The sequence below is a fragment of the Schistocerca gregaria genome, chromosome 2 (genome assembly GCF_023897955.1).
Source record: "Schistocerca gregaria isolate iqSchGreg1 chromosome 2, iqSchGreg1.2, whole genome shotgun sequence".
NCBI lineage: Eukaryota > Metazoa > Arthropoda > Insecta > Orthoptera > Acrididae > Schistocerca > Schistocerca gregaria.
Window position 1 is genome coordinate 392948359 of NC_064921.1, and position 24560 is coordinate 392972918.

Consider the following 24560-nt stretch of genomic DNA (forward strand, 5'->3'; position numbering starts at 1 on the left):
ATCCTCCCTTTTCACCATCCTCTGCAATATCTGTGGTATTATAAAAATATTCACTGCCGCCTATAACACACAATGCAATGGGTTGGTGGAGAGATGGCACTGCACCCTCAAGATGGCCCTTCGATGCCATGATTGTCTCTGGTTGGAAGTTCTCCCATGGGTGCTGCTTGGTCTACACTTGACCTATAAGCCTGACCTACAAGGGACTACATCTGAATATGTTTTTGGCGAGAATCAGGTCCTACTGGGGGAACTTATTCTTCCCCCCGGTAAGCAAGGATCTTACCCCCCCCCCCCCCCCACCAGATTTCATTAGCCGGATGAGCATGCATATGCGTTTGCACCCACCCATCAGTCGCTCACCACCCGAGACTTCCCACCAAACTGTCCAACTGCTCCCACATCATGCTGCATGATGATGTGGTTAGGTAGCTTCTTCAGCCTCCTTATCTTGGCTCCTACAAGGTCCTGTGGCGGGGCACACGACTTTTGATGTCATGATTAAAGACTGCACACAGATAGTTTCTCTGCTTCGCCTGAAACCAGCTTTCATTGACCCTGATGGTCTCAGACTCTGCAGATGATCCATCCTTGATCGCGAACAAAGACATGCTCCCATTACCTCACCGCACACCTCTTCTGCTGAACACTGTTCGCCACCGTTCGCTGGCTTCCCGACCTAGCCCCCTGTTTCACCCTGCACAGGTTTTGCACCCCCACCTCCAACGTCAGAGACACACAAACCTACTATCTGTTTGTCCTGTGGCGTGCCACTGCACCAAGTGAATGACGTTTCTATAGTGAGGTTTGACTCATTATTGATACATACCGAGGTCCCAACACTGGATGGTCCCTCACACATCAACATTGCACACAACCTCACACTTCCGAATGAGTGTGACCGAGCATCTATATGTGCTTTCATTTCTACGGAAGGCTTGATCCACCTAAGGGCCACACACGCCTCCACCACACTGTCAACCGCCCCGCCCACTTCCTCCCAGGCTGGCCACTGTCTCATCTGGCCACAGTGGCTAACTGACTATGAAGTGGACCTGCCTCTCTCTGCTCTGCCTGCACAACCGACCTCATTTGAGATGGAAGTACCTGTGGCGTGCCTTCCTACGCACATGATTTCCACCGACATTGACGCCTGCATGCCCTCACCTTTGGACATCTGTAGTACTCCGTACTGCGGGGTTGGGGGGTCTATGTGGTGTCGACAGTTCGAATCGGCCATGAAACTTAATATCTGTGAACTCTAAGTGCTCTGTTGAGCCTCCATCTTAACTTTAGTCAGTTCTTTGTTATAGTTCATTCTGTAAGAACGCAGTGTCAAGTGTAAATATATACAAGCTATGACATGTATGGGAATTAAGTTTTCTCTATCCCGATTGTCCACTGCTTGCGGTCTCGCGATAGCGTTCTCGCTTCCTGAGCACGGAGTCCCGGGTTCGATTCCCAGCGGGGCCAGGGATTTTTCCTGCCTCGAGATGACTGGGTGGTGTTGCGTCATCTTCATCATCATGATTCATCCCCATTATGGTCGGAGGAAGGCAATGGAAAACCACCTCCACTAGGACCTTGCCTAGTACGGCAGTGCAGGTCTCCCGCATCGTTCCCCTATGCTCCGTCTCGGAGTATGGGACTTCATCATCACCATCATATCCCGATTACCAATCCCATTCCCATATAATTATGCCAAATGCTGTCACTTTATATAGGCCTAGGTGTTATTTATGTCTACTACATAGCTGTCTACAATTATTATGCTCATTTACCTTGTAACAAATTTTGCTTAATAAATATGTTTTTAGCTTATGGCTAGAGATATGAAAGTCATTTACTCCTTTTATTTCCTGTGGCAGTCTGTTGTACAATTTTAGGTCATTATATAGTACACTATTCTGTGTTTTGCACTTGTTTTTCCTGTTTAAGTATAAGTAGTGGCTGGATCTAGTTTCATGGTCAAGTACTGAGCCGTTTGTAGCATAAAGATTAATATTTTTCCTTACATTCATTACAGTATGGAAAATGTAAATGCATGGGACAGTCAGAGTTTCTAGTTTTTTGAACTAATCCGTACAATGAGGCCTATTGCTCCTATTTGTTATTATCTGTACAGCTCTTTTCTGTACCTTGAAGACAGACTGAATATTCCCATCACTTCTTCCCCAAAACATGATTCCACAACTGAGGATTGAGTGTATGTATCCAAAATATGTCATTCTGAGTCATGAAATATTGCACGCTGGTGCAAGTATTTAGGTTATAAAATTATGTGATCCACTGTATCAAATGCCTTCGATATGACCAAGAAAATTCCATTCACATGGTCATATTTGTCCAGAACCTCAAGAATGACCTTTGTAAGCTGTGCAATAGTCGATTCTGTACCTCTTTTGGTCCTGGAACCATGCTGTTCTTTACAAAGAAGGTTAAACTTATTTAGAAACTATATTAACCTATTTTTCATTACTTTTTCACTAATTTTGGAAATGGTGGACAGTAGGGAGATTGCTCTGTAGTTTTCTACATTTTCTGCATAACATTCTTCCATTTTAATCAGTGGTTTGGTTACTTGCTGGCTAATAACAAGCTGTTTAAGAGGAAGTAGTTTACCCAATGTAAAAAGTTCATTATGAAGAACTTCACAACAACTCATGATTCTTCTCAAAGCAGAAAGCTTCAAAACATAAGTCAAAAAGGTCTGAAGTATGTTTTCTATTTCTCTATGCAACTTAAAGGAGGATATAAGATGAACATCAACAAAAGAAAAATGAGGGTAATGGAATGTAGTCGAATTAAGTCGGGAGATGGTGAGGGTATTAGATTAGGAAATGAGACACTTAAAGTAGTAAAGGAGTTTTGATATTTGGGGAGCAAAATAACTGATGATGGTCGAAGTAGAGAGGATATAAAATGTAGACTGGCAAGGAAAGCATTTCTGAAGAAGAGAAATTTGTTAACATCAAGTATAGATTTAAGTGTCAGGAAGTCGTTTCTGAAAGTATTTGTATGGAGTGTAGCCATGTATGGAAGTGAAACATGGACAGTAAATAGTTTGGACAAGAAGAGAATAGAAGCTTTCGAAATGTGGTGCTACAGAAGAATGCTGAAGATTAGATGGGTAGATCATGTAACTAATGAGGAGGTATTGAATAGGATTGGGGAGAAGAGAAGTTTGTGGCACAACTTGACTAGAAGAAGGGATCGATTGGTAGGACATGTTCTCAGGCATCAAGAGATCACCAATTTAGCATTGGAGGGCAGCGTGGAGGGTAAAAATCATAGAGGGAGACCAAGAGATGAATACACCAAGCAGATTCAGAAGGATGTAGGTTGCAGTACGTACTGGGAGATGAAGAAGCTTGAACAGGATAGAGTAGCAAGGAGAGCTGCATCAAACCAGTCTCAGGACTAAAGACCACAACAACAACAACAACAAAAACAACATGCAACTTGTGAATCAAAAGTGCTTGGCTTCAAAAAAATGTGTTGACTAGTGAAGAGTTCTGCATATGAAATTATGAAATGAAGGTGCACTTACATAGAAGGGTTTTTTAAAGCATTTATAGTGGCATTGTAGGATTAGGACTGAACAGTAGCAGAATTTTTTTACAGGTATATGCTTAAGAAATTAATACTGAAAACGGTCCCACTGTTCCCAAATCCTGTTGGTTTTAGCTGAAACTAAGTCACCTTGTGGTTGCATGCCTCAAAAACACATAAAGTGGAATGTTAAACTTAGACCGGATTCTTTCAAGTTCTTCCCAGAAAACAGGCCACTCATAAAAATAGTAAATATCAACCATAAATTTGGATGCTTCTTCATCAACACTCTCCGTAGCCTTTACACAGAATTTTGCAATGTATAAATGTTGCAAGTTCCAATGTTTGTAAGTTGTCTGCCTTAGGACTTCTGGACATCACTGTTTTAAGTCCTAAAATTGACATTAGGCAATTATTTAGGGGCATGTTGGTTTCAGAAAGTGCTTCACTTAATATCTGATGTAACATTTCACCATCTGCTTTGCCAGTAAATTTCTTGGGTGATGCATTGTTATACAAAACTAACTCTCTCATCAAAATATAATGGTTGTTTTTAGTTCTTTTTTATCTTTAGCACTCATAGTTCCATCTAAACTCAATGTGTAATATGATGAACATGCTTCTTTTAACATGTATTCCTGGAAATATGGTGCCAGTCCATCAGTTATCAGGTATCTCATGTTTTTAGACAAATGTGAAAAATATTCAGGAATACTATCAGGGAACATCATCTCTAAAAAAGGTAACAAATACCATTTGAAGAACACACAGAGTAATTGGAAATCATTGTTTTAATTGTCCAAATCAATTTAGTGATGGTGGAACTATCCTTGGTATGTAACAACCGTATTGTTGGTAGAAGTACTGAACTTGAAGGTTGTGTCTGACCAGAAAGTCCTAAATACAATTGACGTGATCCACATTTAGTCTCAAAGTTACACTAACATTTTGTTGGAAGTGAGTCATTAAAAATTGCCTGAAAATATTTTGTCTGAAAATTAACAGGACAAGAACGCACTGCAGAATAGTACAGTTTCACTAACCTCCCGCCCCCAATGCATAGACTTTACTTTGAACTGCCTTTTCAAGCCAGTCACTATGAAATTGCATTTTCCCATACGAAAAGTTTATTTCCAAAATTTAATGGAGTATATCACTGTAGCAGTTTGTTACTACAACAAGATTAAAATCAGGAACAAAAATTGAAGCAGTTGTAATAGAGGACTATTTGACACAAATAGCAGTTGCACAAAATATAGACACACACTCAAAAAATCAAAAAGGAACAAATTCCCTCAAATTTCAGAAGTTCCTCAATGTAGGTTTTACCTACTTTTATCATTGGAGCATTCCCAAAACTAAAATGAATGAATACAAATGCAGAAACTAGGAAATGAAAGTATGTTATTTTCTTCCTAAAAGTGCAAAAAAGATAGAAAAAGAGGCTAGATATTTAAAATGGTGACAGCAGTTAAAAAAAAAGAGGTGGCTAAAGGTGAAAGGGTGACTGATCCCTCACCCTGGCTATTGTTCACTTTCAGTCAAAAGATAGAACACCACTAAATTAAATGATGTATACAGTATGTGTACAAATCATAAGCTTTTGCTGCTGCTGTTGACTCCACTCTGTTAGGAGGCTGGAGCCCGACTGGATAATTACTGTTTGCAACAGTCATGGAACAAAGTAAATAAAGTGATACTAGTGACTTCTGCAGCAGACACTGTCTATCTACTTTGTCACATTACAACAAAAGTCCTTAATCCCACTGGAAATGACCAGTTACCAGCTCTGCTCATCATACCCTACACAACTTCCACCTGTACATCACCCGAGTGCAAATACAAAACTCATCCAAGATCAGTCTTGTACCAACTGGAATAGCAACCAGAAATCCAAGGATACCTACACACCAATCAGCCCCTTAACACTTAAAAATCTTGAGAATATTCCTCATGCTGCTTCCTCCTGCAAAAGAACTTTCCATCTGGCATATCTCAATCAAACCATCTGTCTTTATCACCTAACTCTCCCACCTTGAACTCTCCTCCTCCCTCACCAATCACATTGATTATACCACTACTTGCAGCAGACTTACAACCAAGACACAAATATCAGCCAGAAAATCCAGATACACATAATAAACCTACTAAATGTATTGGAACATTGAGATTGGTGGTAATCATGCAGAAATCTTAATACTGTGCTACTCATAAATCCAGGCTGTAATTACTGGAAAGTGTATTATCATCTCAGTGCCAACAATCCTATTTACTAAAATCCAAGCCTGCACAATAAGCAGCTCACACTTAAACCCAAACAAATCTAAACATTCTCACTCCTGCCTGACACTCCCGATGACCCACATTTCAGTTACTCCTTATTCCTCATACTGCACAAACACAGCATCTCTAGCCCATTTATCATCTTAGTTTCCAGTAGGCCTACCTAGACAACATATCACAAATGAAACTTAACACATCAGTTTCAGCACACAATATTAAAAGAGGCACTTCACAAAAAATTGTAACGTTGCTTTAAGTCTTGGGTATATTAAATATTGTTTGGCTGACAGAATGTTCTCAGTTCTTTTTAAAAATGCCTATAACCTCCTATTATGTGACTTTCTCACAAGGTACAATACTGAGCCATGGAAAACTTCCCATAACTTATTCTTTCTTACACTCAGAAAACCTACATTTTCTACATTCAAGGAAGCAATATTTAAATTCTTAATGACCAACTGTTATTACAGTATAAATGAATATCTGCAGTAACCTTGTAGCAAGTAACTACAATAATTTACTATATGTTAATAGTCCCATAAATCAAATGCTTGCCACAGCCTCAATGTTAATTTTTCAGAACAAAAGTGTTAAATCAATTATTTACTTGAGATGTATTTCATGTAAAAGGCCCTGAACAAAAGTGTTAAATCAATTATTTACTTGTAATGTATTTCATGTAAAAGTTCCTTCTCATACTTTTATATTATTACAGCAATCAAAGTTGTATTGCCCAGAAATATTGTGATGGGTACAATGAACTATTGTATTATGTAGGAAACTGTACACCCATATCTTATTTTGTTATACTATGTTCTTTGACAAAATCCATACAATGTATGTTGTTGCTGTATGAATAAACTACTACTACTACCAACACATTGTCACCTTGGCATTTAGGAAGGTCTTTGGATCCACAAACATCTAGATCACTTAGAAAAGCACTTATTACTCCTGTCAATGAGTCTGGTTTCCATTCCAGCCTCTCTTCTGATGACCAACTGACCTGTGCCTCAACCATCTCTTATCCAAACTGTTTAATAGCTGAAAATCCACCATATTTGTGTCCTCTGACTTCTATGAGTGCATATAGAATCCTGATGTCCTGTGCAGACTTCAGTCCTAAGCACTAACAGTTAGCTATGTACACATTATTGGCTTCTTTCAATCTAATAATTTACCCTTTGTGACTATTTACAATGCTAATACTCATGTCTCTGATACATACAGTCAGTGTGTTGGATTGCCACGCATGGGGGCCCGGGTTCGATTGCTGACTGGGTGTTGTGCTCTCCTCATCATTACCTCATCCCCACTGTTAATTCACAAGTTGCCCTATGAAGTGTCGCACTCAATAAGATTTGCAATTGGCGGTCGAACTTTCCGTCTGGGAACTCCCAGCCACTGATGTCATACGCTCATTTTTACATTTCTGATACATGACACGTGTGACCAAATGCTGTCCCATACCCACTCATGCCCTTCCTTTATACTACGTTTTATATCTCTATAGTGTCTACTAGCATTCATATTCTTCTTTACACTATCCCTCAGGCCTATCCTCCACAAATTCCATCAATCCCTCCAACTCCAGTTCACCCCCTAATATAAGCAATAGCTCCTCAATTGAAATCCTTCTGAAACTCAGGTAACAGTTATATGATGAACCACCTGCTGATTTCACCTCAACCTCCAATCAAACATTTATGATTACCCTATGCAAAGAACCAATACACAAAAATATCTTAGACTACTCTTTTATAGTTAACTAACATAGAAACCCCAGCTACTACATGCCTCCGAATCCATGATGTTTTTCTACAAAATTTCGTCCCCAGAAGCAGGGGGTTGTCTTACATTCACTCCATATGATGTGGAATTTTTCTTTTCTTTACTGAACAAAGCGTTGAGCTTCCATTAAGCTACAACTTCACTCTCTGCCACACATAAGCCTTTAACCTTGAACATAAGCATGCACTTTGAGCGTTGTTGTCTTATAGCAGGAAGAGTTTGTTGAAACAAATTTTTTATCAGTTGTTTGACTTTGAATATCCCACTTCTACACTGCATAGTGAAGTACGTAATGGATCTTGCTGTGCAGCCATGTGGTTCAACATTGAATTTTTCAACAGTATTCAGACATTAATATGATGCAAATTTCAAAATCATGGTTATTCAGCAAGCAGAAGCAACAAACAATTGTGTGGCATCAAGAAAGTATGGAGCCACAGAAGCAAATGTTTGAAGGTGGCGAGAGGAAAAAGGACGTCTGAAAAATTCAAAATTGATGGGAAAAGCTTTCTGTGGCCCACAGAGTGAGAGTTACAAAAATATTGAAATGGAAATAGTGGCATTTCTGTATGAGAAATGTAAAGATGAAACAGCAGTTTACCATTATGTCTTGCAAAATAAAGCACATGAATTGGCACAAGAACATAGTGTTCAATTTAAAGCCAGCTCTGGGTGGTGTACAAGGATGATGTGATGCAATGGGCTTGTGTGGTGATGTTGAACATCCCTTGCTCAGCATTGTATGTGGAGAAATTGGTCGAGTATCAGTGACATGTTGTAAGATTGAGAAAGGAACATGCTTACTCTTAGGGCCAATCAGAAATGATGACAAGACACCTGTTTACTTCAACATGTGATCCAGTACAACACTTGAAACAAATGGTGCCATAAGTGTATTGGTTTGCACTGTGGGCAATGAGAAACTGTGAATCATTGTAATGTTGCATGCGCTTGCCAATGGAACGAAGATGTGACCCTATGTCATCCTCAGTCATAAATGTATACCATAGCTGGTAACACATTTCTTTGGATGGAAAAGGATGGATGACCAATGAGTTGGTTATAGATTATTTCCATACAGTCTGGAGTAAGAGGCCAGATGCTCTTCTAAAAAATGATGGGATGTTGATCCTTGATGCTGGCGTCTGACAGTAGCAGTGAAAGAAGCAATCCTGAAATTAAACACACATCATTCCAGGATGCATGACTTCTCAACTGCAAGTGTTAGGTGAGGTGGCAAATAAGCCATTCAAAGGCCATCTGAAACAGGTGTACAGCAATTTGTTACTTCATGCCCTGACTCCTTCCAGAAAGCTGATGTAGCCTTATCTTTAATTCCGAAGAATCCAGACTACTTGAACAAGCAGATCAATGGCATCAGTTGTGAATGGCTTGAATAAATCCTATGTACCAAGTGCATTAGATGGGACTGAAGGTGATCTACTATGAGGGGATATGCAAGATAACCAGACAATGGACCATTACAGTGAGGAGGACTAAAAGGCATCTGTAGCTCACGGAGAGAGGTGTTTATCTGATTTCATTTTCTGTGTACTAGTACTTTTATTGTCTCCTTAAGTTACTTGTAATAAGGTAACCATTTGTAAGTTTTCAAAATAAACCACGTATATGTATACATTCTGCAATTACTTGTCGAACAATGGGAGGTCATATTTTATTCGCAGTCATCTTGCATTTGGAGATATGCAGTACTAACTATCCAACAGAATGTTGTTGTTGCTTTTGTGGTCTTATGTCCAAAGTCTGGTTTGATGCAGCTTCTGTTACGGAACTGACAATTCCTTGATACTCAAGATATTTCCTATCAACTTATCCCTTTTTTTAGTCAAGCTGTGCCATAATTTTTTTTTTTTTTTTTTTTTTTTTTTTTTTTTTTTTTTTTCCCCCCCCCCCGATTCAATTCAGTACCTCTTAGTCTGTTGTCTGATCTACCCATATAACCTTCAGCATTCTTTTATAGTACAATACTTCAAAAGCTTCTACTCTCTTCTTGCCTGAACTGATTATTGTCCAAATTTCACTTCTGTATAAGGCTACACTCCATACAAATACCTTCAGAAAAGAATTCCTAACTCTTAAATTTATGTTCAATATTAACAAATTTCTCTCTTTCAGAAATTCTTTTCTAGTTACTTCCACTATGCACTTTATATCCTCTCTACTTGTGTCATCATCAATTATTTTGCTGCTCAAATACAGCTCAATTATGGCTTCCATTTCATGCCCTTTGACTCTGTGGCAGCCTCGCACCACACAGCTGTCTTAGCAATTCTGTACATCCCTTATCACTAAAGTCATTTGCTAAGGCAACGAGTGTCTTCCCTCGTGTGTTTACTCCTGTCCCAAGCTGTCAAACCTGTTGTGTGACCAGATACCCGCATTCTATGGTCGCTGCCTACTGGCACAGAACAACAGCTCAGTCCCTAGTGAAGCTCCTGCTGACCTAGCCTGACTTTTAAGCCATTCTCGCACAGGATGTATCAAAGAGAGTGCTGTCTGTGTGTTGAACGGGGAAGGCACCAAATCTATATGAGTTTGCCTGCAGACAGATTGTGAAGGTGTTTGAAGAATGCTGATGTGAGTGTCTTCAACATGGGGCGAAACGAAGGTGAAACTAAGTCCAGAGGTCTTGAGATTAGGCAGCCACCCCTCATTGCAGATGTTTGACATCAAAAGGCAGGGCAGATTGGTATAAAACAGGCCAGGTGGCAAACTGTGGTGGAACTAACATCATACTTCAAATATGGGCAGAGTACACGTGTGTCTCTAATGTTCCTAATGTTCCTAACGATGGGCCTTTGCAGCTGATGACCCATGTGTCAGTGTTAATACCACAATATCAGCAACTATGACTGAAATGGGCACATGACCATTGGCTCTGGACGTTAGCACATTGCCAATGTGTTGCATAGTCTGATGAATCCTGATACCTTCCTTATCATGCTAATTGGAGGGCACGAATCCGCTGTCTTCCAGAGGGACAGCTCCTTGGTACCTGTACTGTGGGCTGGAGACAAGCTAGCAGTGGCTCCGCTATGCTCTGTAACATTCACACGGACATCCAGTGGAGCTCATGCAGGGCACCATGATGGCCAAGGAGTATTGTACACTGATTTCAGACCACATACACCCGTTCAAGACGATCATGTTTCCTGACAGCAGTGGCATTTTTCGACAAGATAATGTGCCATATTACAAGGCCAGGAGTGAGATGGAGTGGTTCAAGGAATACAGTGGCAAGTCCCAACTGATGTGCAGGTCCCCCAACCTGCCAGATCTGAGCTGGATAGAAGGTGGCATCAGAGCTCATTGCCCCTCTCCCTGGAATTCTCAGAAATTGGTGACCCGCCAATGCCTTACTGATTCCATGCCACAACATGTCGCTTCTGTTAACCATCCCAAAGATGGACATACTGGCTATCAGGCAGGTGGTCATAAAGCTCTGGCTGATCAGTGTATATACCTATCTCATGGTTTTATGGACTACTTGTATGCATGTTTCATCTTGCTGGAAAATATATTTTTCAATGATGGTGAACAGCTTCAAAAACTTTCCTCTTCCATTCATATGAAAATACAAAATGAATCCTGATCTCAAAAACTATGTGGAGTGTGTTACTTCAGAATGATGGTAGTCAGTACAACATCAAGCATATGGATATTACGCATGAGGAAATTGACATTAGACACTATACTTTAACTATATACAATTTAAAACTGAAAATGAGATAGAGAGTTAAAAAGCAGCTTCTACTAGTAACATAAAGTGTTAGTGATGATTAAATTATGCACTGAACAACATTCTACTGGTTGGCTTCCTCTGTCATTCCTTTCTCCCAGTCCATGTTGTACTAATATTTTTCCTTCCCTTCCTTTTCCTGCTACTGAACTCCAGTCACCCAGAAAGCCCATAATAAACTACAACTACTAACTTGCAAAACATGATGATAGTATCTCTTAACACCCTCAACGCACTGATGCAACATATCCTTGGGAATGTCAATGTCGCTTGGGGATCTGTTCCTCCAAAGTTCTATCACACCCTCCAAATTCTTGAATAACATGAACTGTGCCTAGCTTTCTGAATGTTTCACCTCATCTATTAATATCCTGTGCCAGTTGATCAAATTCGTCTCCACTATCAACAGTGAACACTTTCCTGTATGCTACACATGCCATATGCTCAACTTCGAAAACCTAATAATTTCCTCTTTAATTTCCAGTACTAAGATGCTGTCATGACTATACCAACATATTTCACCGATCATGCATATACACTCTCTCCATCTCCTCTTCCAGCACAAGTTCAACTGATACCCACTCCAAGACAATGAAAACTGGTCTGACATTAATCCCTCTCATTTAATATGAAATATCCATCACCCTCACGTGTGGATCGAAGGGAGAGTAGTGGAGGATCATGACCACCTTAAAAAACAATTTGCTAAAAGTCTTTATATTTTCACGCATATCAATTTCTGACCTTTTTAGCCAGATAATGATGAAGAATGACAAAGAGGCTCTCAAAAATGGCAACATCTTCTATTTTTCTGTTGCTTGTTTGAAGACAGACTGGTGGACTGACCAGCTGTAGAAACCATTTCAGTCAATTAAAGGTGCCTATTCACAAGCTGAACATGTGTGATGCCTATAACACACTTGCTATATTAATGAGAAAAAGGAAATTGAGCAAAGTAAGAAAAGGAAAGACATTCCACTGGGAAAAACATAACTGAACATTTGAGCTTTCCTGAAAGTAGGTGGAAATGACTGAATGAACCCATTTTCCCCCATATACACATGTGCATGGCCTTAGCCTACGATGTGTAATATTCACAGTGCTAAGGGAAGTTCTAACAACAGTGAGTGCACAGTTGGACTTTATGTTGTGTAAATTATGAAGTCATCAAAGCTGTGAAAGTCTGTTGCTTTTATAGTTCCTATATCAATTGCATGCCACGTTTCCCATATTTTGCAACATGTATTTTTCATTTTTACTGTTTTCCGTCTTATCCTTTAGTTGCTTTAAATTCGTGGAGGTATGTGCCGTCTATGCATAGTTGCATAGACGGCACATACCTCCACGAATGTATTTTTCAAGTGGTGTTATTTCTCTAAACTGCCATGTCTTTGCCATTATGCTGTTATCAGTGTGGTCACCTTGCGTTTGAAGACAGGTTTGATACAGCTCTCGATGCTAGTCCAACCTGTGCAAGCCTCTTCATCTCTGTCTCTGTAAACTACTGCAATCTTCATCCATATGAACCTTCTTACTGGTATCCCTCTACAATTCTTAACCCCTCCCTCACCTCACACACACACACACACACACACACACACACACACACACACACTTTTCTCCATTACCAAATGGACAGTTCCTTGATGTCTCACAATATGTTCTATAAACGAATCCGTTCTTTCAGTCAGTGTAATTTCCATTCCAATTTGATTTAATACCTCCTCAATAGTTATTTGATCTACCTACAAATCTTCCGTATTCTTCTGTAGTACCACTATCCAAAAGATTTTACTCTCTTCTTGTCTAAATTGTTATTGTGCACATTTCAGTTCTGTACAAGGCTGTACTGATGTATTAAGCAGTGATTTATACAAATTGTTGCTATTATTATTATATTATAATTATATATTACCATTATTATCAAAATCTTAGCATATGTGGCACATTAAAACTGGAGATAATGGAAAGTTGTATTTTAGTCTGATCCTACTTTCCTCAAACAAACACACCAACGATGAAACATATATTGAAAATCATCCAAAAATACTAACAAACTGTGAACTTCCTATGAAGTGAATAGTGGATTCACACTGTATCACCATCCCTCCGCAGATCTAAGCTTCCCCTATTTCTCACAGTTCCCTTTTCTTTGCTCTACATCAACACGGCGCTTCCTCAGTCCTAGTCAATCCATCGAATATTTCGCTACCACCAAGCTTTTCACATATTACATTTGTCCCTATTACCACAACCCATTGGTGGATCCAAGACTCCATAAAATCAACATTTCCCTGCCTTATCTTATTCCTTCATAGTGAAGATGTCTCCTACTCAGTTCAGTGTTACCTTCAACATCTTCACTATCATCACTGTGTTTCAAAACACCTGTGGCTGATAAAAGGGTTATTACTTTCTCACGCAAATGAATTATCATTTGATGCCTCTACCTCATCCAGTTTCACATGTGTCACTTTTCACAGCTGCGATACACACTATAAAAGATCTTAAAGATCTTGCACTTAGGTGACCCAAGAGGCCTCTGGTAAGGGTGATACATTCTACAGAAATCTTACAATTGTGGCACCTCTGGCATCCCTCTCAGCTTGGTGCCCCAAGCACTGTTGGGCCTCAAGCCGGGCCTGTTTACCACTTACCCTCCATAGTTTCTGCTGTCTCTCCTTCTCTCTCTTACTAAATGTAAGCACAAGGGTTTTAGCACTAGTTAATCAATATGGAAACAAATACTCTTATTTATGATAAAACTTAGTCTTTATTCAAAACTCCACTGAGGAATTTGAGCAACAGCAAAATAGCAATATTTAATATAATAAATTATCACTCTGCAGCAAAGTATGAGTTGATTTGAAACTTCCTGGTGGATTAAAACTGTTTACACCACCAAGACTCGAAACTGGGATATTTTCCAAGTCAAGTGTAAGTGTTGTGTGACTTGTTCTTGTAAAATATTTTATTATCTTTTATCTTGTGAAAGACAACCATGAAAGTTGTTATTTTTGTGACACACAACAATCAGGGACAAAACTAGCCATGAAACTAAAACAGTATCCCAAATATATGTATGAATCCAAACATATTAGACCTCATCAGTAATTATTTGGTTTCATATAATTTTATAAGACATTATATTAAAAACAAAGATTCCAAGACTTACCAAGCGGGAAAGCGCCGGCAGACAGGCACATGAACAAAACACACAAACACACACACAGAATTATGAGCTTTCGCAACTGGCAGTTGCTTCGTCAGGAAAGAGGGAAGGAGAGGGAAAAATGAAAGGATGTGGGTTTTAAGGGAGAGGGTAAGGAGTCATTCCAATCCCGGGAGCGGAAAGACTTCCCTTAGGGGAAAGAAAGGACAGGTGTACACTCGCGCAGACACACACACACACATATCCATCCGCACATACACAGACACAAGCAGACATATTTAAAGGCAAAGAGTCACTCTTTGCCTTTAAATATGTCTGCTTGTGTCTGTGTATGTGCGGATGGATATGTGTGTGTGTGTGTGTGTGTGTGTGTGTGTGTGTGTGTGTGTGTGTGTGTGTACACCTGTCCTTTTTTTCCCCTAAGGGAAGTCTTTCCGCTCCCGGGATTGGAATGACTCCTTACCCTCTCCCTTAAAACCCACATCCTTTCATTTTTCCCTCTCCTTCCCTCTTTCCTGACGAAGCAACTGCCAGTTGCGAAAGCTCGCAATTCTGTGTGTGTGTTTGTGTGTTTTGTTCATGTGCCTGTCTGCCGGCGCTTTCCCGCTTGGTAAGTCTTGGAATCTTTGTTTTTAATATATTTTTCCCATGTGGAAGTTTCTTTCTATTTTATTTACATCATCATTTATAAGACATTAATTATACTTGTTTAAGAATTCAATTCATTTACATTTCTCTACAATATACAGTGATATAATTTAAGATTGTCCTCACATATTCTCAAAATATCTTTTAAGACAGATATCTGACCAAAAACTTTTACTGTTGCATGCAATATTGCAGTTCTAAAAAGCGGAAGGTAGTTTCTTTATTTTATGTTCAGTAAAGATGGGAACAGAAAGGGCATCTGGCTACCATCTCTCATTAGTTAGTTAGTTATTTTCATGTTCCATTGACAATTTGCACAATAATAATCTTGTGAAATTCAGATCAACATACCAACCCTATGGAGATAACGGGATAAGGCAGGAAAAATAAGAAGAAGAAAATGATGTTCAGTGAAGGCTCTGAAATTGGACCAGAGCTTGGTAACTGATGTCTAAAGTTCTGTTTGCCAACTATTCACGATCGCTTACATTCGGTGTTGGTGGATACCAGCACTGAAACAAAATGTTGTTTATTCTGTGGTAGGGAGTAGTAAAGATGCTACAACACTCTTCCCACCTATCGTACACAGAGTTGGTAGCTGAAGCTACACATTTCTGTTAATGAGTGACACAGGGAAGGAATGATTCTTGACTGTTCGCTATCAGTAAGTGTAAGAATGGCAGTACAGATTTCATATCAGTTCTTAAAGGCACCATTCGGTGACACCATTAATTATCTGCCTAGCATCATTCAGTTTTGTAATAAACCTTCTTCCAGGAGTTGAAGATAGCATTCTCACTTGGTCGGGAATTTATTTGTTGCACATTTACGAAACAAACAAATTCAAAAGCATCATGTGACATTTGCTAGCCACTGTTAGCTACTACAAACTAATACAGTATTGTTACCGTTTTACACTGAGATGACAAAAGTCATGAGATACCACCCCAATATCATGTCAGACCTCTTTTGCCCAGAGTAGTGCGATAACGCGACCTATCATGTACTCGACAAGTCGTTGGAAGTCCCCTGTAGAAACACTGAGCTTTGCTGCCTCTACAGCCATCCATAATTGCAAAAGGTGTTTCTGGTGCAAGATTTGGTGCATGAACTGGCCCCTCAATTATATCCCAAAAATGTTTCAATTGATTCATCTTGGGCAATATGGATGATTAAATCATTTGCTCAAATTCCCCAGAATGTTCTTGAAACCAGTTGCTAACAACTGTGGCCCAGTGGTGTAGCACACTTTCATCCACAAAAATTCCATCGTTGAATGGTTGTAAATGACCTCCAAGTAGCCAAAAATAATAATTTCCATTCAATGATTGGTTCAGTGGGACCACAGGACCCAGTCCATTCCATGTAAACGCAGCTCCCGCTATTATGCAGCCACAACTAGCTTGCACAGTGCCTTGTTGACAACTGGGATCCATGGCTTTGTAGGGTATGTGCCACACTGGAATCCCACCATCAGCTCTTACCAACTGAAATCGAAACTCATCTGACCAAGTGTGTAAGGTAAAGCCTGAATTATGGTATTCTCAGTCTCATGTCTCATGTGTCTATCTCCAACAACCATTCCGTGTTCAAAGTCTGTTAATTCCCGTTGTGTGGCTGTAATCACATCGGAAACCTTTCCACGTGAATCACCTGATGTGAGTGCTAATGACAGCTCCGCCAGTGCATTGCCCTTTTATACCTTGTGTACGCGATAGTACCGCCATCTGTACATGTGCATATCACTGTCTCATGACTTCAGCCAACTCATTACAAGTGAGGGATGTAATCAGGGGCCGAACATAAGGTACCATCGGCCCACATTTATCTCTGGTCTACGGCCTTCCATCAATGTAAACAGTACGTGTCTTTGTAAGGGTCTCTAATGTGGGCATGTCATGTTATTGTCTGAATAAAGTGTTTCAATACTGTCGAAATCTTAATAATTATTATACTACAAAAAATATGTGCACTGTTTTTCACGAGTTTAAATTTCAATAAGCAGAATTAATTGTCAGTATGAGACCGATCCTCTTATTTTCATGTAATAGGCTTTCAATGATAGTTTTCAAACGGAAAACTGGTTATTTATCATTAGAAGGAATTCACTGCGGCACAGCGAATGGTGATAGCATCATAGACACTTCCACTCAGTGCGCGTCGTCTGCCATAGAGGTGGGTTCATTACATTTAATAATTCAGAAAAAATTATGGAGAAACTGGACTGTTTTGTGTATTCGGGAATATTCCATATTACATGGGCTATAAACGACGTGGTGATTTTGAAAAAAAATCGTTTCAAAAATAATATTAACAAAATTATATATTGAAGCCATTTTGACTATTTTTCGACCATGACTGTCTCAAGAAATATGTTAAGTTTTTATTATTTTTTTTTAAATACCGCTACCAGTCACAAATTTTGTTAACTATTGTATTACTTATTTATTTAGTGACATGTTTCGAGGTAAACCTCATCTTCAGGCTAAATATAATATAAAAATAAGGCCATGCTGATGTTACAGTCTTTTCGTAAATGCTGCGGTCATCTTTTTTTCTTCTGGCGAGGCACTCTCGCAGTGATCCGCTGGGGTGCCTTCATTTCCGTGCCTTTCCTGGTCAATGTTCACAAATTGTGACTAACATAGCACTAACTTGGAAACACGATCACAAACCGTTCTGTAGTGCAGTGGACATAGCAGTGACTTGGAAGCTGCTATGTTAGTGTCAATTTGTGAACAGTGACCAGGAGAGGCACGGAAATGGATGCACTCCAGTGCATCACTACGAGACTGTCACGCCAGAAGAAAAAAGATGACCCCAGCATTTACGAAAAGACTATGTAACATCAGTATGGCCTATTTTAAAGTTGTTTTTGTAATGCCATTTAGCCTGACGATGAGGTTTACCTCGAAACATGTCGCTAAATAAACAATACAATAGTTAACAAAGTTTGTGGCTGGTAGCTGTAATTAAAAAAAAGCATTTACATAAAAATCCTTTACGAATTATATTTTGCTTTGTTTCCCGCAGTCAGTTAACGAGAAAAACCTGTAAACAGCAACAGCACGAATTCAGAGTCTTTCTCCGACATTTACCGATCAGAACAGGATGGCAGGGCGTTTAAAACACCATAGGCTGCAACTGTTTCCTTAATCATTAATTTACAGATTTCACACCCTCTGCCTGCTAACGCTTACCTGACGCTAGTGATTTGCTATTGCTGCACGATTCTAGTGGTAACTCGATGACGGTCTTTCCAACCCATTATTTGAGACTGGTAAGCTACGGTTTATATTAACAGAGGTAAGACGCGCGCACTACTGGTCAACAGCATAAACGATATCTAGTAAGTTCATTCATGTGCTTCAGTTTCTTGCTAAAGTACTGCTCATCGTATGATTGTTCAGAATAATGTACAAAACCGATGATCATATAACGCACACCACAATGCCAACGTTAAAACACGATCACTGCAAGTCGTTTCAAGCTATTCCGCCTGTTTGAAGTAACACATTTAACAGTACTGATTTTTACATCGTATAAAAAAAGCAAAAAAAATCACCTATAACATGCATAAAGGCACTAGGTCATGCGTACAGTAGCCTAACAGAACACTTCGGCGTTGACTCCGTTCTCACGTTCCTTCTTACAACGCGCATGGAAACTTTCTGGACCCTTGTAGTAACAGTAAATCTCTTGCCTCAGGACAGTATCAGTTGGCTGAACGTGTGAATCCGTGCATTCATAAGCAGTATAACGAAATAATTAGTATAATTTCAAATGCCTGCCATCCTGGTCCTCATTGGTAATGTCGGAAGAAGTCTCTAAATTCACGTCGTTGCCGTTTAAAGGTTTGCTGTTAAAACTGACTGCAAGATACAAAACAAAACATTAGTTTCACAATTTTGTAATTTTTTTCACGCAATTTTTTTCGACATCACATAACATGCAGCCTATGTATTGACGAGAATTTTTCGCTACACAAAACACGATTATTTCTGATTTATTAAATATAATAAACCGGCAGAGGACCGGACACAGTGGCAATATCCACGTGATGCTTTTATCATCTACAGTATCCACTGCCGCTAAAGCACTCTTGATAAGTTCTAAATTTCATTCCACACGATCTGTTTACAGTGCAAATAAGATGTCTATCCAGTCAATAGTCGTGTCAAAACTGTAGAAAAATACAATTATGGGAGCATGTTTAGTTACTTATGTGTCATTTCCCCATTATATGATAATAAATCGCACCAAAACTGGTTTTCCATAGGTTTTTAATACCTTGGTGGCAAAAAACATTATATCGTCTGAAAATTCAAGTTTAATACAAATATACTGTATACAACGTTTCCAAACACGTGTCAACTCCATAAACGAAATTAAAATATTGTACGTTACCAGTATGGGCTTAAGAGATACATAGGTCAACCAAATACTTCCTAACGTCAGACATCGTTAAGTGAGACACCAAAATAATTTAAGATGCTGCACATAGTTTATTCTACCCAATTTCGCAAAAAAATTAAGTTGGAATACATAGAACTCTCAAGCATACCTTGCTCTTCGGCTGCCATGTCGTTTATAATATTCTACTCATCTACTGTAATACAGGGCAAGAAAATAAAGACAATTGTTGCCCAGCAACACAGCGTTGCGCCGATATCAACAGCAGCATCTTTGGTCAGCAAGCGATAAACTCGAAGTGCGCGTGATATTGAAACTAGAAAAGAAAGAATAATTTATATTTCGATTTGTATGAGACTGTGGATATTCAAGTATTACTGGCAAAGATTTTGGAGAGGAAGGACAAGATGATTTATCCGAAAATCTTAGTAGAGTGGCGACTGCTGCCTTAGCTGCACAGGCCTTGCACGAGGAAGGCCTGAACAGGGGTATTCAAGATACAGTAACTTCAAGGAAAAGATATGCAGAGACGAAAAAAAATGACGTCACATAAGCGCATGGTTTCAGCTGCTACACACATATCTGGTTCTCAGGTCAGACATCATCTACTGCAGTGAATATTATGGTCGGAATAAATTTTCAAGAGATGGCAGACGACTTTGAGATATCGGCAAAAGGACAACGAATAAAAGACACTGGGCAACGGGCAAGTGAAAATTCCAGCGAAGACTCTTGAAAAGGCAATGACAGGAAAGCCTGTACAACTGACCAGTTTCACCTGGTAGCAAAACAACAATGAGAACACGCAGGAGCGATCACATTCAATTCCGACAGATCAACAGACATCTCAAAACAGTTATAAGAAGACAACTGGGACCACAGAGCCTATGTAGTGTATGTCAAAAGCCTCGACAGAAATGGTTGTGGGTAAACAAATTTATACAAAGGTATCGATTATGGAATCTGATATTGTGAATGTGTCTGCTATTGGCAAGTACCGAATAAAAATAGCTTACAAGAAGTGAGGCAGAAAATCAGTTAGTAAACCAAAAAGTTTAGAAAAATTTGGATGCATACATTCTCACACATATTGTGAAAAAACAAGGGATAATCAGGGACAATGATCTCCCAAGAGATATTGAACTAATTGTTAGTGAATTTAAAGTTAGAAACGTACAAAGGTTGTCAAAACAAGTGTTGAATTGTTCTACAAAGATTACACCTGTGTATGTAGATTTGAAGGTCAGGGTTGATTGGCGTTTGTATATATATTTTTTTCTATAGATCACATTTTGCAGTGATATTAGACACGCCATGTTTATGGTTTCAGACAGAATAAAACAAATTTCTTATAAATATTTCATTAACTATAAAAACATATTTTGTAATAATGTTTTTCAAATAATGAGTAGTAATACACAGTAATGACATGCCAGTATACTAATTTACGCAACAGTCTTGCATAGGCCTACATAAGGGAAGTCTACAAGTTATATGTTTTTGCTATGCTGTTGAAAGTACTAATTCCTTTCGACGAAAAGGAAACTAAACATTGTAGATAATATATGTTGAACATACTGCAGAAAATATTTACATATTTATAAGTAGTGCTCTTAGTCTATATTTTCTCTTCTATATTTTCAGCACTATAGTTTATTTTCCGTTTTCCTTCTTCCATGAAGTTTGTTTCCATATGAAAAAGGGAATGTTTTACTTCATCTCCAATTTCACATTTGCATTCGTCCTTTGGATTTGGCTGCAAATACACCTTCACCTTATAGCAACATTGTTGATGAGATGTTCCTTTGAGATGTTCCTTCAGTTTTTTTTTTTAAGGTGCCCAGTTCCTTTATGCTCTTTGTGCTTAGTGGCAGTCTGCTATAAAAACAAACTTCCTGCATTTGTAGGGTCTGTATCTATCATTTTCAACATTTTCCTACGAAATGGTAATTTTCTCTAGTTCTTGTGTTGTGACCATGAAAATCCCTGTTTAGAGGTGTATCGTTAAGAGAAATATTGTCTATTACACGTGCAATTCGGTAAAGTTAATGTTTCAAATTCTTTGAATTTGTTTTTGCAGTATTCCCATGGTGTTAGTTTTGTTAAACATCTGATGGCTTCGTTTCGAAGTTTTAAGATTCTCTGAATGTGTACGTCTGCTCCTTCTCCCCATGTTGGTACACGGCCCTCATAGAATGAGGTTTTCTGTAGAACTGTATATACTTTCTGTGAGACGATGTTTCAAATATCTGCGCTACCAATACAAAGAGAGGCAAGATGTGATGGACAGCACGCATCATAGACATGCCCATTCCTGTCCATTGTTATGTATATACTGCCGAGAAAATCTTTAAGCCACAGATACAAAACAATGTGAATTTACCGAACGTAAAGAAATACGAGAAATAGCTACCTACAGCAATATTTCCTCCAACGAAGCAGGAAGCAAGTTAAACTCACATAGCTATGCCACTGTAGCATAGCATTCAGTCGGACAGAACATTATGAACAGTACGACTGTAATGCAGAGCAGAATGAATAACTCAGAATGATTTCCTCCAATGAAGGGAATCGCTAACATGAACCTGCAACGAAGCAGGCAGCAAGTTAAAGTCAAATAGCTACGCCACTGGTTGGATACAACTCAACAGGACAGAATATTACGAACAATATACACAGAAGCGCCAAAGAAACTGGTATAGGCAATATAGAGATATCTAAACAGGCAGAATACGGCGCTGTGGTCGGCAACACCTAAATAAGACAACAAGTGTCTGGCAGTTGTTAGATCGGTTACTGCTGCTACAGTGGTAGGTTATCAAGATTTAAGTGAGTTTAGACGTGATGTTATAGTCGGCACACGAGCGATGGGACACAGCACCTCCGAGATGATGATGAAGTGGGGATTTTCCCATACGACCATTTCACGACTGTACCGTGAATATCAGGAATCCACTAAAACATCAAATCCCCAACATCGCTGAGGCCAGAAAAAGATCCTGCAAGAAAGGTACCATCGACAATTGAAGAGAATATTTCAACGTGACAGAAGTGCGAACTGCTACAGATTTCAATGCGGGGCCATCAACAAGTGTCAGCTTGCGAACCATTCAATAAATACTCATTGATATGAATTTTCGGAGCTATATGTCCACTCGTGTACCCTTGATGACTGCACGGCACAAAGCTTATGCCTCGCCTCAGTCTGTCAACACCGACATTGGACTGTTGAAGTCTGGAAACAAGTTGCTCGTCGGACAAGTCTTGTTTCAAATTGTATCAAGCCTGTCGACGTGTACGGATATAGAGACAGTCTCATGAATCCATGGACCTGCATGCCAGCAGGGGACTGTTCAAGCTGTTGGAGACTCTGTAATGGCGTGGGGCGTGTGCAGTTGGAGTGATATGGGACCCGTGATGCGTCTAGACACGACTCTGACAGGTGATACGTATGTAAGTATCCTATCTAGTCACCTGCATTCATTCATGTCCGTTGTGCATTCCGACGGACTTTGGCGATTCCAGCAGGACAATGCGACACATCACATGTCCAGAATTGCTACAGAATGGCTCCAGGAACACACTTCTGAGTTTAAACACTTCCACTGGCCACCAAACTCCACAGACATGAACATTATTGAGTACATCTGAGATGCTTTGCAACGTGCTGTTCGGAAGACTTCTCCACCGCCTCGTACTCTTACGGATTTATGGACAGCCCTACAGGATTCATGGAGTCAGTTCCCTCTATCATTATTTCAGACATTTGTCGTTCCTGTGTGCTCGTGGGGGCCCTACATGATGTTAGGCAGGTTTACCAGCTCCTTGGCTCTTCAGTGTAGTTGTAACGCAGTGCAGAATAAATAACACGGAAGAATTTCCTCCACTGAAAAAATAGGTAACATGAACCAGAAAATGAATTTAAGCCAACAACCACTCCCAAGAGCAACCCACTTTATTCCACGATGCAACATGAAATAAATATGGTCGCTGTGCATCGCGATATCTACGTCTACATCATTACTTTGCAAATCACTGTGAAATGCATAGCAAAGGGCAAGTCCCAATGCACCATTTATTAGGGCTTTTTCCCGTTCCTTTCATGTACAGAGCGTGGGAAAATGATTGTTTGAATGCCTCTATCTGTGCTGCAATTCATGTAATCTTATCCTCAAGATCCCTATGGGAGCGTTTTGCAGAGGGTTGTAGTACATTCCTAGTGTCGTCATTTAAAGCTGGTTCTGGTGTTAAGAATATTTACCTTACACAGACTTCAAAAGATTTACTAAACTTATCATCAGAGATACGCACACCACCAGCATACAGTAAAGACACTTTTAGTTTTACTAGTCCACAGTTTCAGCTGTATTTGCATAACAAAGATGTTAAATGTCACATTATACAGGTATGACAAAACATTTGTATTTTTGTTTTCAATCTTAACACTTCGTCCAAAGCAAAATATGAAAGTGATTACAACATTTCATATAGATTTAATCTTCTGCATTCTTAATTCTTTCGTGCAGCTTCTCGAGTCGGACCTTTTCCAACCGTTTGGCTTGTAGATAAGCTAATTGGTGACGTCAATGTATTCTAGTCAAAAGTCCTCATTCAAGAAGCTTTCCGTGGGTAGAAGTGATGGACTTCTCAGTGCTTCTATTTTCGATGAAACATTGGATTGTTAGACAATTTCACTGTACTCGTGTTTTCAACATAGAATGTAGGAGGTGTCACTTGTTTCGAAGATCCGATCACTCTATACAACAGCCTTTTTAGCCAGAGCAATTCGTTTGCTCCTTCATTTACTGATATTATTCCTGCTTCCAGAGGGATGTTGCCATTGTCTTTTGCAATTGACTGGTCCATGATACAGCTCCATGATTGTTAGTTGCGACAACACCTGTCGTTGAATATCTAGTGTCCTTGTCACCATTACAATCT

General features: G+C 39.4%; 1 protein-coding gene across 3 annotated transcripts in view; it reads right to left on the bottom strand.

The window, feature by feature from the left end:
• Positions 1 to 19840, bottom strand: part of LOC126321896 (dynein regulatory complex protein 8) — a 204169-nt gene extending 184329 nt beyond the window's left edge. For 2 of the 3 annotated variants that reach the window (XM_049994239.1, XM_049994237.1), the window contains exon 1: positions 19771 to 19839. In XM_049994239.1, coding sequence (XP_049850196.1) covers positions 19771 to 19789 — 19 coding nt within the window. In that variant the 5' untranslated portion in view covers positions 19790 to 19839. Of the gene's footprint in view, positions 1 to 19770 lie in introns of all 3 variants that reach the window. The other variant, XM_049994238.1, reaches the window with a different exon arrangement.
• Positions 19841 to 24560: the final 4720 nt, after the last annotated feature.